At 41.5% G+C, this 22,933-nt stretch overlaps 3 protein-coding genes across 7 annotated transcripts in view; 2 read left to right on the top strand and 1 right to left on the bottom strand.

The window, feature by feature from the left end:
- The window catches only part of LOC108235298 (leukocyte elastase inhibitor), a 7,867-nt gene extending 6,084 nt beyond the window's left edge, over positions 1-1,783 (top strand). For both annotated transcript variants that reach the window (XM_017415223.3, XM_017415221.3), the window contains 5 exons: positions 191-333; positions 566-643; positions 790-879; positions 952-1,132; positions 1,216-1,783. In XM_017415223.3, coding sequence (XP_017270712.1) covers positions 191-333; positions 566-643; positions 790-879; positions 952-1,132; positions 1,216-1,442 — 719 coding nt within the window. In that variant the 3' untranslated portion in view covers positions 1,443-1,783. The remainder of the gene's footprint in view (positions 1-190; positions 334-565; positions 644-789; positions 880-951; positions 1,133-1,215) is intronic.
- A 1,174-nt stretch (positions 1,784-2,957) lies between these two features.
- The window catches only part of pigm (phosphatidylinositol glycan anchor biosynthesis, class M), a 64,919-nt gene continuing 44,943 nt past the window's right edge, over positions 2,958-22,933 (top strand). For 2 of the 3 annotated variants that reach the window (XM_017415156.3, XM_025005707.2), the window contains exons 1-7: positions 2,958-3,367; positions 3,688-3,861; positions 3,949-4,069; positions 4,155-4,392; positions 4,685-4,788; positions 4,937-5,091; positions 5,207-5,308. In XM_017415156.3, coding sequence (XP_017270645.1) covers positions 3,197-3,367; positions 3,688-3,861; positions 3,949-4,069; positions 4,155-4,392; positions 4,685-4,788; positions 4,937-5,091; positions 5,207-5,308 — 1,065 coding nt within the window. In that variant the 5' untranslated portion in view covers positions 2,958-3,196. Of the gene's footprint in view, positions 3,368-3,687; positions 3,862-3,948; positions 4,070-4,154; positions 4,393-4,684; positions 4,789-4,936; positions 5,092-5,206; positions 5,309-6,577; positions 7,937-22,933 lie in introns of those variants that run through there. The other variant, XM_017415155.3, reaches the window with a different exon arrangement.
- The window catches only part of LOC108235258, a 59,558-nt gene continuing 47,364 nt past the window's right edge, over positions 10,740-22,933 (bottom strand). For both annotated transcript variants that reach the window (XM_025005706.2, XM_017415154.3), the window contains exons 5-9: positions 18,679-18,768; positions 16,740-16,884; positions 16,161-16,294; positions 15,286-15,488; positions 10,740-13,932 (exon numbers count right to left, since the gene is read on the bottom strand). In XM_025005706.2, the coding sequence (XP_024861474.1) occupies positions 12,825-13,932; positions 15,286-15,488; positions 16,161-16,294; positions 16,740-16,884; positions 18,679-18,768 (1,680 nt within the window). In that variant the 3' untranslated portion in view covers positions 10,740-12,824. The remainder of the gene's footprint in view (positions 13,933-15,285; positions 15,489-16,160; positions 16,295-16,739; positions 16,885-18,678; positions 18,769-22,933) is intronic.

Raw genomic sequence — 22,933 nt, 5'->3', positions numbered from 1 at the left:
GGTGATGCTCTGTGTGAAAGGCGGGTGATGCTCTGTGTGAAAGGCGGGTGATGCTCTGTGTGAAAGGCGGGTGATGCTCTGCGTGAAAGGCGGGCATCTATCAGATCTATCAGTTTCCTGTTGCTTGTCTAGAAAATTGCTATTTCAAGTGTATATGTGAAATTTCTGCACATCTGTTCTGTTTTATTAGATAAAATTAAGGAGATTCTGGGCCAGGGCGCAGTGAACAGCTTGACCAAGCTGGTGCTGGTCAACGCCATCTACTTCAAAGGCGACTGGAACAAGCAGTTTGTGGCGAGCGCCACCCGTGATACTCCGTTCAAACTCAACAAGGTAAAACGCTGAAACTACGGCTTTGTGTTGGAGGCCCACCATGTCTGGGCGAGTCCACAGATCAGCCATGGTCTTAGTTTAATGATAGGTCTTCAAAGATTTGTTTGTTTTACTACTTTGAATAGCTTAAAGGCTGTTATCAGGTCAAAAAGGCTCAAATTCCACAGGATTTAGGGGGCGGCCATGATGGAACAACAAAGTCTCAAGTTTCTTTTTTCTGTTTTGTTTTCAGAATGAAACTAAGTCGGTGAAGATGATGTACCAGAAATCTAAGTTCCCCTTGACCTACATCTCTGAAGCCGACTGCCAGGTAGCTCTGTTCATCCGATCCAGAGAAGGTTGGGTTTTTACCACTTTCTCACCAAACTCCCGTTGATGTCTGTGTGGAAGCTTTCAGATCTTTGTGAGTTTGATCGCCCTTGTGTGCCAATAAATTTAAATCTGCATGTCTGACAGATCCTGGAGATGCCTTACAAAGGGAAGGAGCTCAGCATGCTCATCTTTCTCCCCAATAACATGGAGGACAACACAACAGGGCTGGAGAAGGTAGGACGTCTGTTTGGGCTTGTATTAAAGACGTGTACGAAGTACTGACTGGTTTCATGTCTCCACGCTCAGCTGGAGAAGCAGTTGACGTACGAGAACTTCGTGGAGTGGACTCGCCCAGACATGATGGATAACGTTGAGGTCCAGGTGGGCCTTCCCCGTTTTAAGATGGAGGCGAAATACGACTTGAAGACCTTCCTGATCATCATGGGAATGGTGGACGCCTTCGACGTGAGAAAGAGCGACTTCTCCGGTAGGACGATCTGTTTGCAGCTAAAGTAAAGTCAGATCTGTGCGCTCTTTGATCAATGTGGTAACGCCCCCCTCTTGTTACAGGCATGTCCCCGGCCAACGACCTGTTTGTGTCTGAAGTTTACCACAAAGCCTTTGTGGAGGTGAACGAGGAGGGAACTGAGGCAGCCGCAGCCACTGCAGCCGTCATGATGCTGCGCTGCGCCATGCGCCCTTCCATCTTCATCGCGGACCACCCCTTCTTCTTCTTCATCCGACACAACCCCTCCATGAGCGTCCTCTTTGCTGGCCGTTACTGCTCTCCTGAGTGAGCGGCGCCGGCTTACAGCAGGAGGGAGGTTACCAAGCAGTTTACCAGGATCGATGTCTTGCAGGTTTCACACCAGCTTGAAGAAAAAAAGGATTTTTTAAAACATCTTTTGAGTGCCTTGCTAAAAATGCTACCATTGTTTCACCTGCTATCGTGTGTTTTGCCTTAAAGTAACATAACTTTTGTCACCTGGCAGCTCAGGCGTCGGCTATTATTTGCACTTTATGACCACAACTTAACTTTAATTATTTGACATTTTACCTTTAAACAAAAAAAGCAATAAGATAATTGTAGTGGCAGCGCAGTTAAGTCAAAATAAGAAATATCCACCATAAAGAGCAAGAATTTACAGGAAGTTGGTCCTCGTCAGTAACTGTATCCATGTGCTTTTACACATGAAATAAAAATGTGTGATTAGCCTTTGTGATGTCTTATTTAAGAATAATTTAAATACATTTAATATTTTAGGTACATTTTAATTTATAGCACTGTTTATTGGTTTGTTGTTGAATCTGATGAAACAAACAGAATAATGATGACAAGTTGTTTGATTTATTTGTTTTTAAGCCTTTTTGTTAAATGTTGGTTGATGTTAGTCGGATGCTTTTATCCAAAGATGGTGGGAGTTCTGTTTCAAACAAGCATCTTCTGTCACACACTAACGTTTTGGAGTAATGTACCAAACAGAAAAGGACATTTTTGAACTAAACTTTAGCAGGTTCTGGTACTTTCTTGCTCCGATAGGCGTCGTCAGCCACAACAGCGGATCAGCTAGTGAACAGGAAAAACAATGGTGTTGAAAACCAGAACGGGTGGCGTTTTATCTGAGCAACTGATTTAAGCACGACGACCAAAAGGTAGACTCATAAACTGAGTTGATGTTGGAGAAAAAACAAGACAAGAAATACTTAAGACAAGGTTAGGATGAGAGAATCAGTTAAAAGAAGTTTTATTTATAAACATCTAATAATGAAAAGTCACAGCTATGAGTATGTTATAAAACGCTGGAACAACTAAGTCATTTATGAACTATTGCCCCATATTTATGACATGATTAATCATAATTTTAAGATATATTAAATGCTAACTCATTATTAAATACAAACTCATAGTTATGACTTAGATTGTCTTTTTTCAGAGTGGTGGAAAAGGGTTTTCTTATTATCCAGAGCCTGATAGTTTTAAAAAATAAATTAAAAAAAATTAAATAAGCACTGGTTAAAATGGAAAGCTGCAGTAGCGCTCTGCGTCCAGCAGGTGGCAGCAGAGTCGTTATAATTCCGAATGGCGCTTGACATTCAACGAAAACTTGGGGAGCAAACATATACAAATTATAATAAGACTTTTGAAAAAAAAACTGTTTAATAAAATTTGTGTTCCTGTAAAACATAAAGAAATAAGCAACAGGAATTAAACCATCTCGAACCACACTCCATACCAGTAGGTGGCGGTAATGCACACCACAAGTTGTTTGCCAACCGCCATTAAACGGCATAAGAAGAAGATTGTAGAAGAAGAAGATGCGTATTTCCGGTAGACTTCCGCGTTGATATATTTGAAGTCTGGTCATTCATTTATTAATATTAGCAATAAATATCCATATAATTGCGTTAAATTTTCGATTATTTTGGTAAATTTACATTTTGTAATGGCGCCGCGGACAGCTTAGCGGAAGTGTTTTAGGCCCGAACCGCTGAGTGGCTCCTGGCTGTCGGTACTCGGGGTTCTGCGCGGTTCTGTGAGGTTCTGGTGCTGATGGAGACGTTTCTGTCCAAGCTCACGGAGAAGCGCGTCCTTTTCACGTCTTCCCTGGTTGTCCGGCTGGTTCTGGTCGCTTATGGAGACTACCAGGACCGGAACATGGCGGTGAAATACACGGATATCGACTACCAGGTGTTCACGGACGCTGCCAGGTTCGTCACGCAGGTAAGAAAACACACCTGTTATAAATAAACACGTTCCGGAAAGTTTTATGAGTTACTTACAGGGTTGACTTGTGATAAGCAGGAGTACAATGATTAATGCAGTTTTATCATTTTTTATTCCTAACTTTTAATCTTAAATAAATATAAATAGAAAAATAGCATTTTATGGAAAACAGGGGAAGCTGGGTTCAAGCTAAAATAAGCTGAACACTAGCTAAAAGTAACAAATCTCTAGCTAAAAGTAGCTAAACACGTTCTAACTAAAAGTTGCATCCAGTTTGAACTAACAGTTTATTTCTTATTTTGTTCGTTTTCTCTCAGGGTGAGTCTCCATACAGCAGGTCAACGTATCGATACACCCCCCTCCTGGCCTGGCTTCTCACCCCGAACATCTACCTCAGCCTGCTGTTCGGTAAGATCCTCTTCATCGTGTGCGACGTGCTCTCCGGGGTGCTCATCCATAAAATCCTCCGCTTACGAGGCCTGAGCTGCAAGGTGAGCCTGTTGGTTCTGAACTTATTCAAGTTTACGCTTTCAAATAATTAAAAAAATAAATATGTGTGTTTTGTTTGTTTTGCTCAGGCTGCAGGTCAGATTTCTTCTCTGTGGCTTCTCAACCCTCTTCCTGTGGGAGTGTCGAGTCGAGGGAACGCAGAGTCGATTCTGGCCGCTCTGGTTCTCGGGGTGTTGCTCTGCAAGGAAGGTGAGGCAGATTTTACTGATTATTTTACCATAAAGTGTTAAAACAGCATCTGTTCTGATTACGTGTCTTTATTTCTGCCTCCTAGCCGGACATCTGGTGTGGGCAGCCGTTCTCTACGGCCTCTCTGTTCACATGAAGATCTACCCGATTACGTTTGGCCTGCCCATCGCCCTGAGCCTCAGGACGCTACAGGAAGGCAAAGGCGGGCGAGCGTGGAAGACGAGCGTCGCGTTTATCAGGAGTTTCCTCAACCGCGAGCTGCTGATCTTCACGAGCGTCGCCGGAGGAGTGTTTCTTCTGCTCACGGCGCTCTTCTATTTCACGTGAGACCAACACACACAAACACACACATATCGGTTTAACAGACGACACCTGTGTGTGTTCAGTACGTAGCATCGGTTCCATTTAATTACATTGTAAATAAGACAACAAATGGAAAGAATAATAAGGTCGTGAATACTTTTTCTGCCCACTATAAAATTCATTTGACAACAATTATGACCTTCATTCATTGTTCTCTGTTAGGAATATAATTCTAAACACCTGACTTAAAGTGTCTTTCTAAGATTATTATTGTTATTATCTGTTGTTAAAATGTAACTGTGACCCCTTCAGGTACGGCTGGGAGTTTCTTCATGAGACGTATTTGTACCATCTGACCCGACGGGACATCAGACACAACTTCTCCCCGTACTTCTACATGCTCTACCTGACTGCAGGTGTGTGTTTTTACCCTCCCCTGTATGCGTGTGTGTGTCTGTTAGCGAAATATCTCATGAACCGCTGGACTGAATTTAAGGAGACCCTCAGAAAGTGATCATTTGATGGCTGCTGTAGCCAACAAAACGTCTGTTTTTATTTCCGCAGACGGGAGGTGGAGCTTCGGGCTCGGCCTGGCGGCGTTTCTGCCTCAGCTCGTCCTGCTGATGGCGGCGTCCTGGGCCTTCCACCGGGACCTGGCCTTCGCCTGTTTCCTCAACACGGCCGTCTTCGTCTCCTTCAACAAAGTCTGCACCTCACAGGTACGTAAACCTCAACTCTGAGGGGAGTTTAAAGGGATGTTCTGGACATTTAGATGTCTCTTTGAACGACCTCGTGGACGGCGTGCACATTAAACGGGATGTTTGGTTTTTGCAGTACTTCCTGTGGTACCTCTGCTTACTTCCTCTGGTCATCCCTAACCTGAGCCTCTCAGTGAAGCGGGGGTTGGGCCTGCTGCTCCTCTGGTTTGCTGCTCAGGTGAGTCAGATAAATCTCTCTGTTAGAGTCAGTTGCAAAAGTTTTCACCTACATGGAATCCTTTCTGTTTTCTTGCCCTAAAAATTTGAATTTAAATGTTTTTTCTTAAGCAAAACAAATCTTGTTTTAAACTATTCTAAAATATATATAACTATAAGGCGACGTGTGCGTATGTTTTCACTCTCTTTGCTTTGGAACCCGTAAATATTACCTTCAGAAGTCACTTTTTTAGTTAAAGAAAATCCTCCTGAAAGTTGCTAAATTTACCTTTTGGGCCAGCGAGAACGGCGCCATTTCTGGTTTAAGCCAAAAATCCCTCGTCATGCTGAGAAACACCATCCTCGCAGTGAAGCACGGTGGTGGCAGCATCATGGTGTGGGGGTGTTTTTCATCAGCAGGGATTAGGGAACTGGATACAGGTCAAAATGGAAATCAGCGAGATTTTGGTCAAACTTGTGACCAAACCTCTAAACCCGGTCCTGTTAGGAGCTCTAAACCATCATTCAGAGTTGAAACGGGTCGCAGGAAGTTGAACTTTCCATGGCTGAACTGAGGTTTTCGGATCTTTAACAGTTTTTACACAACCACAGGTTAAGTTGGAGGATTTTTGCAGATTATTTTTTCAACCTAAACTTTCAAACGTTTTGCCAACAAACTCTTGTTACTTCCACAACTCTGATAAAAATTATCCATCAGAACGTTGGTATTTTTCTCTTCTTCCACCCCGTGTGTCTCTCACTGCTGTACGACTTGTTCTTTTCTCTCAAATCCCCACAGAATGCAAAGAGAAGACACCTAATCCTCCACAGATTATATTTTACCTCAAAATATACTCTTTTTATCTTTTTAACTTTTTATCTCTTCCACATAAAACTCTGTAGAATCATTAAAACTCTCTTGTGTGAACATCGGAGTCTTCTGTTGCTCCCGGTTCAAGAACCTTTAAGATCCGACTCGTAGTTTTCAGTTTGTTTGAGGCTTACTTTTCAGTCTGCCTCTCATTAACTTGGCAGCAAGGGAGCGACAGACACGGGTGTGTGGTTACCGTGGTGACCATAACGAGCCGCTGGCAGCAGCTTCATTGTTTCTTGCAGAGTTATGTTAAACTCTCAGGCTGTATCTGTGTGGCAGTTTCTTCAGAAAGGATCCAGCTGGTCTTAATGTTGTGGCTCATCTGACATGAGCCTGTTAGCAGTTACAGCTGGAGAATGATGCATCCTGAAATAAGCATCTTTAAGGCTTTGAATGACATGTTTTGTCCACTCGCAGGGTATCTGGTTGGCTCCTGCCTACTTCCTGGAGTTTGAAGGCTACAACACGTTCACGCTGATCTGGCTCGCTGGGTTGCTGTTCTTAGTCGTCAACTGCTTCATCCTGGTTCAGATCATAAGTCATTACGAGCCCGCGCGAACGCCGCGGAGACCGAAGGCTGAGTGACGCCTGGGCGGTTCGAAATGAGCAACATTTGCTTCATCGTTCAGCAGACAGACTGTGGAGGCTGATTTCTGCTTTAAAAACTCTGCGGTTTGACCGGAGAGCGGACATTTAGCATCGATCCATAAAAGCCTCGCTTGGATTAAACGCTCGTCTCTGTGCCCATCTGAGCCTCGCAGCGCACGGAGTGGCCAGCAGGGGGCAGCATTTCCTAACAGAGGAGACGGATGGAGCGTCTCTCCTTGTGTGAACTCCCAGATTAATCAGTCCACTGGAGCATGAATCTGACCCAAACCGTGCCGCCGGCGCTTCCCTAATCTCACCGTACTCTTTCCTCTTAATCCCAGAACCATTTGAGTTCTGCAGGTTCTGAGCCCGTCTGATGGTCCTGCAGCTCAGAGCTGGAATATTTATTTTTTAACGTTCATATTTAAGTGCTTAAGACTTGCTGTGGTTTGGGTGGAATTAGAGGGTTCTCCTGAGACGTTTATCCGAACCGTATGGTTTTTATTCCGTGCACGCCGTATGTGCGGCCATGTTGGGCTGACTCACGGTCAGCTGTGGCCTGAATATCCGGTTTATGAATCACCGGGTTGCACTCGCTAACCTTTCGGCTGGCATTTAGCCACCGGGTCCATACACTAACCATGACTGCCGCCACGCTCAGAAGTTTATTTTTAAATGCCTTGGATCTTCTTCATGATTTATTTATCCAGACAAACTACTACAAGATTAGCAGAATATATACATTTATATTAGCAGAAATGGTTAAAACAGAGAGCTGAATGACAGCAGGTGAAGCAGCAGATGTTTACTAACAAATATGAGTAAAATTATTTGTTTCTACTGGACTGAAGAAGAAAAAATCAGTTTTTATCAGATGGAACCAAACGGCATTAAACGGATCTCTGAAACCACGGTTTGATGAAGATTCAAGCAGCTTAAGATAAAGAGCATTAAAGGTGATCTGTTGTCCTTCTTTAGCTAATTCTGCTCAGGATGAAGCCGTGTTGAAACCAGTGGGGTTGTGCCTGTTTTTACGTTTGTAAATAAAACACTTTTACTACTCTTTAACCGTTATTCTTTCATTTCTGTCACGATTCCTTCAAAAAGCCCAGCCCTCTTTGGAGCAGAAACATCATTTAAAGGTTAAATGGATCCCAGAAAGCTGGACTTTACATGACTTAACTGATATCTTTAATGGTTTTTACACGATCTTATGTAAAATTTTATAATTTTGGGACAAAACTTTCCAAAGTTTTTGCAAACGAACTCTCCCACAACCTTTTCCCTTTAGATTGAAATTCTACATCAAACGGAGCCGTTTTTGTCCTTTTTCATCCAGCCTGTCTCTCCGCTGTAGGACTCATGGTTTTCTATCAAATCCCACCAGAGGTCAAAGGTCACCCAAACTCACATTGACTTCCATTGTTTCTGAGCTCATTATCTTCACCATAAAACTGTAAGGAAAGGCTCTTTCTGACTTGCCATGCAACAAAAAATATCTGTTGCGAAGAGATGACATGTCAGAAAAGCTGTTTGTGTTGTCACCATGGCAACCAGTGACTCAGCCTTTTTTTAGGTTATTCCAACATGGCCGCCCCCATAAATCCTGTAGAACTTGAGGAATTTTGAAGTTTCAACTTAGGCAGAGTTGAATAAAAGCCTCTGCAGAATTTAGTGTTTACAGTTAAAAAAATAACATAAGAGGGTGTAACCTGGAGTTTCAAAATAAAGCTCATAGCTGCACGTCAGAATAAGACGAAGCTTCGAGAAGAAAGTTTCTGTTTTATTGGGGGAAGTTGATGTTATTTTCTTCTGTGTTTTCACTCGTCTCCCTCCCAGTCTCTGTTGCTTCTCCCCTTCCTGAGCAGATGGCGTGACACAAAGATGGCACGCAAACGAACAAATATTAAAGATTTAAAGTGATCATCGGCACCCCTCCCACCTGTCTGGGTGTCGCAGCTCGACTCGGCCGGTCCTCCCGTGCGTGAGCCGGCATGCAGGTTGCATATGGGATTCACATGAGCTGCTGCATGTCAGGAAAAAGCTCCTCCATTGTTCCAGCAGCACATCAAATGAGGTTCTGTTTTTCCAGTTAAAGTTCTGAGTCCAAAGTTTCAGGACAAAACAGAAGACAATGATGTTTTTATTTCTGTCAGATGGTTCCTCTAAACCTGTAAACAGGTCGTCTTTACTCATAAATTAGAAATTATAAAATAATACTACCCAGTTTTTACAGTTTCCTGTCAACTAAACACTGAAGACATTTCATACTTTTAAAAAATTTAACTTTTCCCCATAGACATGCATTAAGATTCATCCACTTCTTTCAGAAACATCTGCTTCAGCTACTTTTTCTTCTTATGATGCCTTTAGCTTTTAGCTCATGTTCTGCTACTTTTATCTACAGTTTTACCACTTTTAGCTTCTAGCTAACAGTTTGATACTTTTAGCTAATTAGCTAAAATATCAAAAGGCTAGCTGAAAGTAGCATAAAAAGACAAAAATAAAATTTCAAACAGAGCAATGTTTCTGAAGGAACTGAACAGATCTCCATGCATTTCTATGGTGAAAATGTTTGTAAATAAAATTAAAAGTCTAAAAGTTACAAACAGCTAAAGTCACAGCATCCATCTCCTAAATGAGCTGAATCTTTTTATATTCGCTCAGCTAAAACAGCACAAAGTAGTTGGACTGCAAGAAGTTTAGGGGAGAATAAAAACAAGAAAAACGACATTGTGAACGTTTACTCTGCTGTCTGCACAGCAGCTGAAGTATTAAAAACCTCGTTCATTTCCTGTCAATTTAAATCTAATTAGTACCGGCAGGCCTTAAAGCATTGGATGGAAACTGCACACAGATCCTCAAAATGTTCAGTCCTGAACGTAAATTATAGATCCAGGCCTGGATTATTCAGCTTTTACAGCCACAATGTAGGATTTTTGCACTTTAATCGGAGATGTGCGCCTCAACCTGTGCTGCCAGCTGAACAGCATTTCTCAGTTAGCAAATATAAGTATTACGCATGAATTCAGGGGTAAAAAAGTCCATGTTTCTGTAAATAAAGCGTAAAAGTGCCTGCCTTTCTGTGAAATATTAAAAAATTGGTGGTAATGATGTGACAAGAGACCAAACGGAGGAAGAGGAGCAATCTTCTGCATGGTAAAAAGAGGGCAGGCGTGTCAGTGAAAGTTATAGATCGACAAAAAACTGCATAAAATCCTAACATCTTCTGGTTATAGCACATTTAAACAGATGTTAACTTTTTCTCTCTGGATTTTTGTTCCTAAAAGTTTGACCTTCAGTCTGTTTCACTAAATACTTTAGAGTAATTTGAGCTTCTTGTATTTAATTTATCAGGTTTTATTTGTTTTCTCACTAATCCTAACAAGATTTCCCAGCCTTTCTTTGACTGTCTGCACAAATAAACATGCATCTTATGAGTATTTGGTATAAAAGCATTTACACATGCTCAAATGTACATAAACATTCTCAATCGTCCTAATCGGTAAAAGCCCAGCTCTGACTGATCCTTGCTCAGCCTGTAAGTCGCTGTAAGCTATACACTAAGTGAGGGGAAACAAACACAGGGTTGTGAGAGGATTACAGGAAGGAGTGATGAGAGTGTCGCTGCCAATCACCCACAGAGATTTATCAGCTTCTATCAGAGGTGATATTTGCACGGAGCGACAGTTTTAGTCCTTCAGGAGGACTCGGCTTTGGTTTCAGCTTCTTCAACAAACTGCAGCGAAGTCATTAAGGACTCACAGTTTTCTCTGTTTCAGATTTACTTTTCAGTGACATGCTGTGTTAATCAAACCTCAATTTAAAGTTTTGATGCAACAAAATACCTAAAAGTTCAAAAGAAGGGAAAACGCTTTTTGGAACTAACGTATTTAAGCTTTTGCAGACGATTTAGTGGTTTTTATGTTAGCAAAACCCAACAAAATAACCAGTAATTTTTAAAACAAACAAAAATAAAACTCACTCAGACTTTTCATATAATAAAAGATCTTTAATCAATAACTCCCATTTACAAAAACAGGTAGAAACGTTGGAAGACACTGCATATATACACTGTTTGCTACGTCCTCCACGAGGAGAGCAAGTCTGTCCTTTTAAACAAATGTTAAAACAAAAGAAAAAAGCCATTTTTTTTAAATGATAGGAAAACAGGGAAGCCTTCAAAATTATAGCCTTTAAATTATAGACTTTTGTCTTTTACAATAAATACAAAACATCAAACATGTATTGACATTAGCACACATTTAAAGACAAAAAGTAAGAACCCACATCAGTGATACGGTGTACTTTTGTGCGCGTTGACTCAAAAACCTGCCTGGGTTGGCTGACTTCTAAAGAAAACTGTTCCCAGTAGTGCAATTTAGAAACTACTATAGTAGCTTCACAAAACTGAGACTGTGTTAAATAAATTTGGGGCTTTTTTATCGATTTGTGCAAAAATACGAATATCAAGACGAAATTTTAGGATTTAAAAGAAATGTGAGACTGAAATGCTGATCGTGTCTTTAGGACTAATCCAAGCTGTACAACCCTCTGGTGTAAATTGTATAAAAGGGTGTTTTATCACCTAAAAGACAAATTTATGGTGCTCTTTAAAATAGAAATTAAAGTTCAGATTAAAAAAATTAAAGTGTCACTTTTAACTTTAAAGAATTTGCATTCCTTGAAGGAAAACACGTCGCCCGTTGCTCTGCACGCCAAAGTTTCTAACAAAGTCGTCCCTCGATCTGTTTTGTGCCTCTCTGATGGTATGGGGGTGCATTAGTGGGCAGACACCTCTGGAATCTGAAGCCATTTTGGTCAAACCTTGTAACTGACGCTTTATGCAATCTCTTGCAAGATCTGTTAGCGCTCAGAGTATGCGTTGGGAATGACTCTCGGCTACTACCACATCACATTTTGGCACAATATCTGTAAAACTGATTAAAATCTAACCAGCTGATTGGATTTTTGAAGCCGGCTGATTAAGTTTTGGAGCCGCTGAAGAAGGTGGTCAAAGCTTATCAACCTTAGCAAACACAAAAATGGCTTCAACTCATTTAATTTGATGGATATTGAGCTAAAATTTGGTACTTTTGTAGCAGAAAGTCAACCTCATCGCATATTCCAAGTGCTAACAGATTAAAACTTTGTGATGCAAGGTGGTGAGAGGCATTGATTCCTTCAAGGAATGATCGTTTCATTTGATATGTTATCTCTTTACTATCCTTCAACCAAGTATAAGTTTTAAAAGTCTTGCTGAATCTGTGATTTATATTTTACATTGCATTAAAGGTGTTTTGGAAACAAAGCAAAAAAAAAGCAACACTTTCAAATCAAGAAGTTTTCACTAACTTCGAAGCATATTTTCTAGAATAAACCCAGTTTTAAGTCGTGTATAAGATTGTTTTTACAGCAAAGTCTTTGATTCTCCCAAAAAAAGCCTGATGTGCACAACATACAAAAGAATATAAAATGTGTTTCCAGACAACATTTGTCTCATAATCACTAAATCCAAAAGTGCTTGGAACCAGTTACAAAATGTGTACCTTTAAAAACAATATTTTCTGTCCATAAACTGGACTGAAAGTAATTTTTTTTGATTGTCACAACACTGACGCTTGAACCTGAGCCTTTTTAGAGACCTCTCGATTAAATATAAAAACTGCTTGACGTCCTGGGAGTCTTACTAACCAGCAAGTCTTCTCTTGTAATGCTGGTGCATGTGTATGAAAGCAAAAAAAACTAAAGATTTTAAGGCCTAGTCCACATGGGAAGGTTTTTTTTTTCCCACAAAAATAAAAACAATTGTTTAAAAAAAAATATCCTCGTAAACATGGCGCTGTTTCTGCAAAAAATATTTCCATCCACACAGAAATGCAGAAAACGACCTAAAATGCTGCAGTAACTATGCAAAAAACAGATAAAAATTCACTCAGCAACCCATTTTTATGGGCTCCTAAATCACAGTTTCCGTGTGGACTGCTGAAACTATAATAAACTTTCACTTATTCCCAAAAACTGTTCCCGTAGTGGACGGGGCCGAATCGTGCGTGTGATTGTGCACCGATTACTTTTACTGCATATAAACATAAGGACTGGATTTGTGGCCCGTGCTCATCACACATGGCATAACGTTCCTTTGGCCGGCCATCATGGACTGGTTGATGTCATGACCATTCTCAGACCAAGGGGGTGAGTCCATGGGCTCCCGTTTAATCGAATGGATCAAGCCTTGACCTTTGAACTCATAATGCTTGTTGTAGTCCGGATGCATGTAGGTCTTGTGCGAGTAGACGTTCGAGTCCATGAGGTTGACGGATTGGTTGTTGCATAGGGAGTCTGAGTGGGAGAGTTTCTGAGGACTGAACTGGCTCGAGTCGCCGTTGCCGCCCATGTCTTTGTCGCACTTCGGCAGGCGTGTGGCGTTGCCCCCGCCGTTGTTGACTGCATAGTTTTGGTAGTTGCCGTTGTTGTACGGCGGGCTAATTCCTGTTTTTCCTCGCTGACAGGGTGAGTACTGTGGATCGTAATATTCTGTCTCTGATTTGAGTTGTAAGCCAGAGCTTGGGTCATACATCCCGTTACCGTAGCGACGGTCGACGGCCCAGGTTTGCCCATACGTGTCGCACCCGTTCTCTGAGTCGGAGTCGTGCTCCACCTTGATGGGTTGCATATCGGGCATCAGATGGCTGTCGTAGCATTCGCCGTAGTCGTTCTCGCACTTCACCAGATCCACGCAGTAAAAATCCGGGTCCGTCGGAATCTGGACGTTCCCGTAGAGCTTGGAGACGAACACCTCACCCCCTTGACCGTTGTGACAGCTCGGAGAATGGCGGTAAGGCTTCCCGTACTGGCCAGTCCTGTTCAAGCGGTTTGAGGGGATGTAGCCAACTCCCTGAGCTGCTCTAACGGGACCTGAGTGCTGCCGGGAAGGCCACCCGCCCCCCATGCCGGTCCCGACGCCTTTATGGACCGCCATGGAGGACTTGCAGTAGTTGAGGGGCTCCTCCTGGTTGTAGTAGCCGTCAGGACTGTACTTGAGGTTGTCTTTGCAGAGAGGAGTCCAGGGAGTGCGGTGGCCTCGCTGTGTAGCGCCCGGATGGGGACAGGAAAAAAGGGGGTCTGTGATGTCACTCATCCCTCCATTGATGGAGTGCCTCCTTAGATGTTCTCCACAGTCTCTGTGAGGGAGAGGAGGAGACGGGAAGGAGAAGGATCAACATTCAGACGACAAATCAATAAAGTCTCAATATTCACTCAGGCTTTCCTTGGCTTCCTTAAATAACTTCCTTATTGAAGGAAATTTGATTCTCCTAAAGCATTTCATGTGTGTGCAAAGCTTGACAACTCTTATTTTGAAAAATTACTCGCGCTCACATGCTCTTATTGGATTGTTGCTTTTGCAACTGAGAAACCTTCAGTTTTATTCAAGTAGCAGATGGATCAGTCAACTCATTGGAGTAGATTCGAGGAAACCTTCACATGTTTTTCTGTTTTTTATACTGAAAGACAAATGACTCAAAGCATAAATATTTTTGGTTTGGTTTTATTTTAATATACAAAGGAAAAATGTCAACACTGACTCATCTTTTCTTGGATGTGTCCCATCTGAAAGCTGAGACTTTACATCCCGAGCCCAAAGATCTCTGATGGTCCTCACATTAAGTCTGTCAACAGCTCAACCCAAAACATCTTTTTTTACAGACTGCAGTGGCTCCGGTTTAGATGCAGTGGTGAAGATGGTTAGCGCTGTTGTTGCAAGAAGCTCGCAGCTCTGAATGTTTTCTGTTCAGAGTTTGCATTTCCCCTTTTTGTCACACGCAGTGAAAATCTTAAACGGAAAGTCTAGTCACTCTTTGAAGTAATGTTTGGTCAAATAGTTATAAATAATTAGTACCTTATCAGGCGTGACATCAGTCAGAGCGCAGAGTATGGAGGAAAAAGTCAAAAGTCTTCACCCAGGCTAGGCTAATGGCTAGCCGAACGAGTGCCCCCCTATGACTTCCTGTTCTGCCCTGGAAGGAGTTAATGACGCATGAATCACACGGGGCCTTGAGGAAATTAAGATAATCTAATAATTGGCCACAGATAATGAATTTGAGGCTTGTTGTTGTAAAGGAAAGGTCTAATTTGTACCTGAGTATCAGGATGAAGACTTGATTGTTTGAATTCAAAGTAAGGACTTCTGCATGGGTATTTTTCTGCATTTACACGTTTCTTTAACCTTTGCATCATGTTTTAGTCATGGCAGGCAGTAGGCAACTGTTAGTCTGTAATCTGTATACTGCAAAAAACAAATAATCTCCTTTATGACCCATGGATATTTAGGTTGTGGTTTTCGTATGCCAACATTTGAACTGTAGCGCCCCCTGCAGCAAACCGGTTTACTTTTTTATTGAGGGATTAAGAAGAGGCCAAAGTGCATCCTGTCCTGCAGTTTGCATGTTTTAAAGCGTTTCCTTTAATCATTACTCAGGGATCTTTTAAAACACAAACAACGTGAATTTAAGTCATGTCGTTTCAGTCCGTCTTACCCATGATCCATTGCAGAGATAATCCCTCCTCCTTTGTTTTTTCCCCGCATTAAAATATTTTTCACTTTCATCTCGGTGATGGAGGGCAGTAAGAAAGGAACGGCGATGCAGAAAAGAGCGAGCTGGGGGGGTACTGGCGTCCCCGAGGATGACTTCTTCTTCTGCCCGTGGAGGAACTTTAGCCGACCTTGGAACTGCATGGTCTGAAAAAGAAAGACGCCAATCATTCACTGGATTTTAATAAGTCTGAATATACCCTGTGACTCTGTGTTAGCATAATATCACATGAACCACTGCATGGATTTTAGTAAAACTCTCCTTAAGTAATCATTGTGGTTCAAGTAATTAACGCTTGGAGTTGACCCAATTCAAGATGGCCTCCACAAACACAAAAAATGTTTATAATTCAGTCAAATTTACAGATATTGAGCTAAAATTTGGTTTGGTAGTAGCTGAAAGTGGTCTCTAACACATACTTCAAGCACCAACAGATTTAACAAATTCTTGAGATTTGACCAAAATGGCTACAGCATCATCATTTTTCAACATAAGATCATCTTAATCTTTGCTTTTTTTAAAAACAGTGTAGACCAGCTGCAAGGATACATGTTTTACCCGATCACTACAGATCAGTGGTAAAATTCACATCACCTGTTGCCTTGAATCCCTCAATTTTAAATAAAGATCTTGAATGATCTGTTAGCGCTTAAAGTTTGAGTTGGCAAAGACACTCAGCTTCTACCACACTCATTTTCAGCACAATATCCATAAAACTGACTGAGTTGTAGCCATTTATCTGTTTGCTAAAGTCAATTAGCTGTGGCACTGGGTTGACTCCAGGGTTAAAGATTAGGATTTAGAGTTTTCTTTCTCACCAAGAATCCAGAGGTGCTGTCCAAGAGACATCGAACTCTGGCGATGAAGCATCTGTTGAGGAAGCAGGAGAGCTCAGGAGAAACTTCTCCTGCGTCTGGAGAGTTGAACATGCTGCTCACCACAAAGTCCTCATCTGCAAAAATAACAAACAACAGAAATATGAGTATTTATTCTGAGCAGTACAACAAACTATACAAATGTAAAATCCAACTTAGTGGCAGCTTGAAGTGTGGTTGCAAAGAAACGCAAACCTTTTCTGAATATATTGAGTTTTAAAACAGAGTTATTCTGATTTATTAAATATGAACTTTTACATCTGTTTTACGATTTTGAGCCCAATTAGTGTAATTCTGGGAGTTTTCCCTGCCATTGCTCATTGTTGGGAGTTGTTTTTTTTGGAACCAGAGTCTGCACAGTATGGATGTGGAGCTTTAAGCCCCGCCTACTCCTTCGCACACAATCACAAAATAAGCACTTACAGCTAAACGTATTAGGATAATGAATATTTGAGCGTACAGCATCAAGGTAAGGTGTATTATTTTGGTTTACATGGAGGGGGCGGGGCTTAGACTACGCACCGGTCCCTGCAGCTAGCTGGTTCTCCTGTGGTCCAGACCCCCCCTGGTGTTGTGGAGGGCACATGGACCAGTGGAGCTGGCGTCTGAACTCCTGCCGGTCGTCGATGTGGATGTAGTCAAAGATGTTCTGGTGCATCACGTCGGTCTGTGGGGAGAGGGACTTGATTGGTTAACATGGATGAAATCGTTTTAGACTCGTCATGTCGTCCTGTGAATGTCCTAACGAGCGTTATTTACGGTTTTTACACGTTTCAGTTGTGTTCGAGTTTGTAGCTCTACAACCGATTAGCTTTCAAAGTCATCCTTATTTAACATGGCCACTGCAGTTTAACGAACACAAAAATGGCTATAACTCTAAAGTTTGATGTGGTAGTAGCTGAGATTTATCCTCAACACGCAGTACGAGAGCTAACACATCATAGATAACGTCATTTACGAGGTTTGAGCGGCTATAACTCAACCTAAGATGAGCTCAGCTTAAAGCTCTGGCATAAAAATGTGAGCTCTTTAATTCGAACATGTTCAAAGAGATACCCACAACAGGTAAGATGTTAACTGTTCGTAACCTTTCCACACGACCCCACGTCAAAGTTATTCCTTTAACGAGCCTGACGCCAGTTTTCTGAAACTCACTTGTTGCTTTTTCTGCCTCCCAACCGCCAGGCAGGATTTCTCCGCTGGAGTTGGAGGAAGTCACAGCAAAATGTATGTACATTTACATAGATGTACATTTACATAATGTACATTTACATACGTGTACATGTACGCACACGTGCATTCCTTCAGACACGCAGACAGGAGGATGCAGTCGAGCAGCCTGAGGGCAGCTGCAGGACCAGCGAGGGCAGCTGTGTTTGTCAAACATTGCGTGACACCGGCTCCCGAGCAGCAGTCCGGCCCGGCTGACCCTCCCCATCCACACACACACACACACACACACACACACACTCCTCTCGTTTCCAGCAGCAGCTTTGCTTTCTGTCATTCCCTGACAGATTCCTCCCCAAAACGTTCAACCTTCTCCCCTCCTCCTCTCCATAATTTCCACTCTGGAGGCACGCGAGGGTTTTTGATCGGCTGCCTTTGAAAACACAGTCTGGTCCCACCGTCTTAGCAGACACTTGGTCCTGCGGTCTGCTTCCCACCAGGCAGACACATCGAGCCACTATTGTTTTTGCGCCTTGTGAAAAAACTAAAAAAAGGAGGAAACAATAATATTTTTACTGACTTACAAAGACGAACTGCTTCGGTGACAAATTGTTTATTTTCTAAAGAGGAATGTTTTCTGCTCTATTCCAGGGCTAATTAAACTTTTTTTTTCTGACAACAGTTGTGGGCTCATTTTGTTGCAGCAGGTTTGGTTAAGGCAGAAAATTAATATGCATACATATATATTTATTAGGACCATTCTGACGTTGTTAATTCAGTCAAATGGAACTGGAACATGAATGCAGCGTGATGCCTTCGCTTGTTGTACAGAACATCACATCTTCTGTAAGAATCCACCCAGAAAAGCTTCCTCTCAGTCCCACGTCTGCTGCATATTTATACGTCGCTGCTTTCTTCGGAGGATGAAGATAACATCCTTTGAAGGAATGCATGTTCGCACCGCGTGCCAAAGTTTTAACTGCAGATCTGATGTGATCTGCTCGAGCTCAAAGTGTGTGTTGGGGAGGACTCTCAGCTACTATCACACCAGATTTCAGCTCAATATCTGTACATCTGATGGCGTGTTAGCCATCTTTGTGACTGATAAGGCTGATTAACTGTGGTGGCTGATGATTACTTTCTGAGAGTTTCAGTAAAATCTACCCAGTAGATTGTGAGATATTTTGCTTACAGACAAAGGGATAAAAACACAGCTTTTAGAGGCCTTTCGTTGTTGTTTTATGTTTGCATTTTTATCGATGTTTGTTGCAGAATTATAAACTGAACTCACCTGGTGAAACCCCAGGTAGTCCACGATGGTGGAGGAGGCGTAGAAAACCATCCCATCACTGCTCACCACCAGGGCAAAGCCTGTCAGAGACTTTACACACACACACACACAGGAGAATAAACAATGACTCAGGTGGCTCATATAGTAAACAAATACAAACAACTGTTTTATCTTTTTTTTATCAAAAAAGAGATTAAATAAATATATCCTCCACTGATAAATTCAATAAAATTCTTGAAACTGCAAAAAAAAAAACAGTAAAATGAAACAAAAATGTGAGTGATATGCATTCTTTCAAGGAATGCTTCTTCATTTTCTTTCTGTTTTTTGATCCCATAAGATCAAATAAATCATAAAATTTACACATTTCTAAAAACAGTAAAAATGGATCAAACAAAAGAAGAAATAGGTGTCATCGTGGCCTTGGACACTAAAGTTTTAAACAAAGATCTTGTCTGATTCATTAGCGTTTGGGGTACGTGTTAGGGATGACTCTCAGCTACTTCCACACCAAACTTCAGCCCAATATCTGGAAAATTAACTGAATTATAAGCATTAATGTGTAGATTTTTGTGGACAGTTGAAGATGTTGACGATGATTCGTCATAATCTGCCCACTGGTTCATGAGATATTTAGCTAACAGACAGACAAAAGCACACTCAGACTCGTGCGATTACATGATTGCCCACATTTTATTGGAAGGGGGCAATAAAAATGGGAAATTAAAGAATAATGACAGGGACAAATAAAACAGCAAAATATATTCTGACAAAAAAATTTGACACAAACCTGATTTTTCCTTTTAAACTTAAGGGAATCTTATGTAGAATCCTTTGTAAATTTAGTAAGTACACATGCTTGTATTTGTTGTTTTCATACATTAAATTAAACCAGTTTAGTTCCTTGTTTCCTTCTGTGAACGTTTAATCATTTAATGGCCGACAGATACGAGCGAGGATTAATTATTTCAAACAAAAAAATGTAAATGGTTTCAGTCAAATGAGCCGACGGAGGCAGACGGAGGCAGAGGTGTAAGATAAGTTTAAAAAACAAAACAAAAAGCAGAAGAGGAAGGAAAATGACGGGGAGGATGTGTGGAGGAGCCTCTAAGCTGGGATGGCGTGACAGCGGCGGGGATAGATGACCTGCATGACTACTGCCGCTAACGTCTGCCACCTCTTTACGAGGTCTTTCCTTGTGTGTGTTTGCATGCCAGACATCCCTGTGGTGTCTTTATTCACACACTTTTCTCCTTTTGTTCCCCGTCTTTCACAAACATCCAGCAATGATCTGATTCTCACTGTTTCTGCTTGTAGCCGGCAGCGCAGCGTCCGTCTAAACGACTCATTCGCCCCAAAAAAGTAGTTCCTCTGTATAAATAGTGTTGATCACTTATTGTGTTTTTCCACTATTTCAACAGATTTACTTTAGCAACTGACTCTTCATAGACCCACTTACCTACTGGATCACAGCGCAGGGTAACGAGTTGCTTCATAAAACAGACAGATTCTCAAATGGTACTTTGTAAGTACCCTTATATGTACTCTAAAGACACCCCCTTAAGTACCCTGTAACTACCGCTACCATGCAAGTACTCCTCTATAAGTACTCTGTATTTAACCTGCAAGTACCCCCATACTTACTCTGTAAATAACCAGTATTTGCCCTTTAAGTACCTGCAATTACCCTGTGTGTACCCCTCTATGTAACTCCATAAGTACCCCCGTATGTACCCTATAATTGGCCTGTAAGAACCTTGTATGTACCCGCTTAAGTACCCTGTAACTAGCACTACCATGCAAGTACTCCTCTATAAGTACTCTGTATTTAACCTGTAAGTACCCCCATACTTACTCTGTAAATAACCTGTATTTGCCCTTTAAGTACCTCTAATTACCCTTTAGGTATCTGTAATTATCCTGTGTGTACCCCTCTATGTAACTACATAAGTACCCTGTAAATACTCGTTATCCTGGAAGTATTCTGTAGTTACCCTGTAATTACCAGTACTCTATACATACTTTGTAAATACCCGTATGTACGCCTGTAAAAACCATGTATGTACACCCAAAGGTACATCCTCATGTGAGACCATGTTGGGTCTTCGTTTTAAAAGTCTTCAAATTTAAAAAAAGGGGATGACAATATTAGTTTTTAAAATATAAATATACTCATACAAATGTCTGAAATGTGATGAAGATATATTTCAAACGCGCCCCCAGTAAAATGGCATCGCCTGTGTTTGTATCTAGAATCGTATAAAATTACATCAACTGTAGGTGTGGTTATAGATTTGGGGATCAGCGTCTGCCCGACTAATATTAATATCAGAGCCTTAATGAAGTTATGTTGTTGGGGAAAATTATCAAAAAGGAATAAAAAAAGCCGTGGATGGAAGCAACGAGGAGAGGAAAGGAGCAGAAAATAGGACGAGCTCTCAGCTGCATTGATGCAAATCATGTTTGACAAGTTCAACTGCTGGCACATGGTCCCCCGGTAACCCCCTCCCCCATCTCACACACACACACACACCTCCTTAACAAGACCTCCGATTTCATCCATTTTTAACTTATATCATCCCATAACATCCAATGTTTGCATACATCCTGGAACAAAAAGGCTGTACTTTTCCCCGGACGGACTATAAGTCAAAAACACTTCTTTTTTTTAATTTATATTTTGCAGGCTTGTTATTTTAATTGGCTTTTTAAAGGAAATGCCTGGCAAATTTATTACAGATGAATAGAGTGCATTTGTTCTTCACGTGTTCAGAAATATTAAGGGGACACTCATTATTTACGGTGGAACAGAAAAGCCCTTTTTGCTATTTATTTTATAGATGCAAAGCTGCCAAAAACAACTGAAAAAAACACAACTAAACCTTGTTTTTTTTATTTAAAGCTGACAAATAAAACCAACCCAAGCAAGTCTGGTTATAAGGAAGGAAAAGAAATCCTGTCCTAGTATTGGCAGCGTGCTCGTTTTTTGTATATTTTCTCAACATTTCTCTCATTTCCTCGCATACTTACAGCCGTTATGTAATGGAAACGTCCACCTGCTCCTGTCGTAACCAGCCATGGCAGAGTAAAAGCTTTGAGATACACATCTTAAAAGGTACTTTGCACGCACATGCTAAAATAAAATATATGTTTACTGAATTTGGGAGGGAGGAGGTGAACAGGAGTAGCCTGAAACCCTCATACTGCTCTACTATATAAGATTGGGTTAAAGACGAATAAGCTGTTCTTTTGTTTAAAAGTAATTCACGCTGAAATATTTCCAAAAACTTTGGATAAACTACCATGAACCTTAAATAACAAATCCTTTTTAAGGCTTTAGCTCCTTTTAGAGTCCTGCTAACTTTGTCAACAAGTAAAATTGATCAAATATACCCCTTTAAAATGAATTTATTAAATCTCTCTTGTAAGGATCTGTCATTAAAACAACATAAACATAGTTTCCCATGAGGCCTCAGTCCTGATTAAGTTGCGTTTGAGTCCTTCCTCTGTTGTCTTTCATACACAGTCAGGGGAAAACCCCTTCACTTTTGGAGTTTTAAGTACCAGGATGTAATAAAACTGATCTGGTTATTCAAATCTAACAAAAACACACAACAGATTCCACTGAGTCATTGAACAAAACCAAAACGTTAAAGCTGGGAGGGAAAAACTGGTTCCAGAGGTTCAGGATCTCAGAGGTTCAGGAGCGGCTGATCAGCTGATCATCATCAGGCCTCAGTTAGCAGGTTAAAGGTCAAAGGTTAAAGCCTCTTCTCTCTAAAACCAACATGGCAGCTCAACTTGAACTAGACCAGAGGACAGATGTTTACCCAGAATGCACTGCAGCTGTCAGCACGGTGGTGGAGGGCTGATGGTGTGGGCTGATTCTGGAGTCAGATGTGAGGCCATCTGTCCGACAAACAGGACAATGATCCCAAACACAGCAGAACGGTCCAGAACCAGAACCAGAACCTCAGAGAGCTGGGTAGAAATGCTGGAAAGAAGAGTGGGCCACAACTCCTCCACAACCATGAGAGAGACAAACAGGAACCAATGANCTGAAGCAACGCTGGAAAGAAGAGTGGGCCACAACTCCTCCACAACCAGGAACCCACTGAGAGTTCTGCTGCTGGAGGAGGTTCTACATGACTCAGTGGAGCCTGTTGTGTGTTTTGAACACTTCAAAATTAGATTTAAATTATTTTAGAACATTCTTATTGTTTTATTTTCACTGAAAACGCCCAGAAATAGTTGT

Source organism: Kryptolebias marmoratus, linkage group LG21 (assembly GCF_001649575.2).
Source record: "Kryptolebias marmoratus isolate JLee-2015 linkage group LG21, ASM164957v2, whole genome shotgun sequence".
NCBI classification, from domain to species: domain Eukaryota; kingdom Metazoa; phylum Chordata; class Actinopteri; order Cyprinodontiformes; family Rivulidae; genus Kryptolebias; species Kryptolebias marmoratus.
The sequence above is the reverse complement of the archived record's forward strand: the minus strand, read 5'-3'. Positions and strand labels throughout refer to the sequence as shown.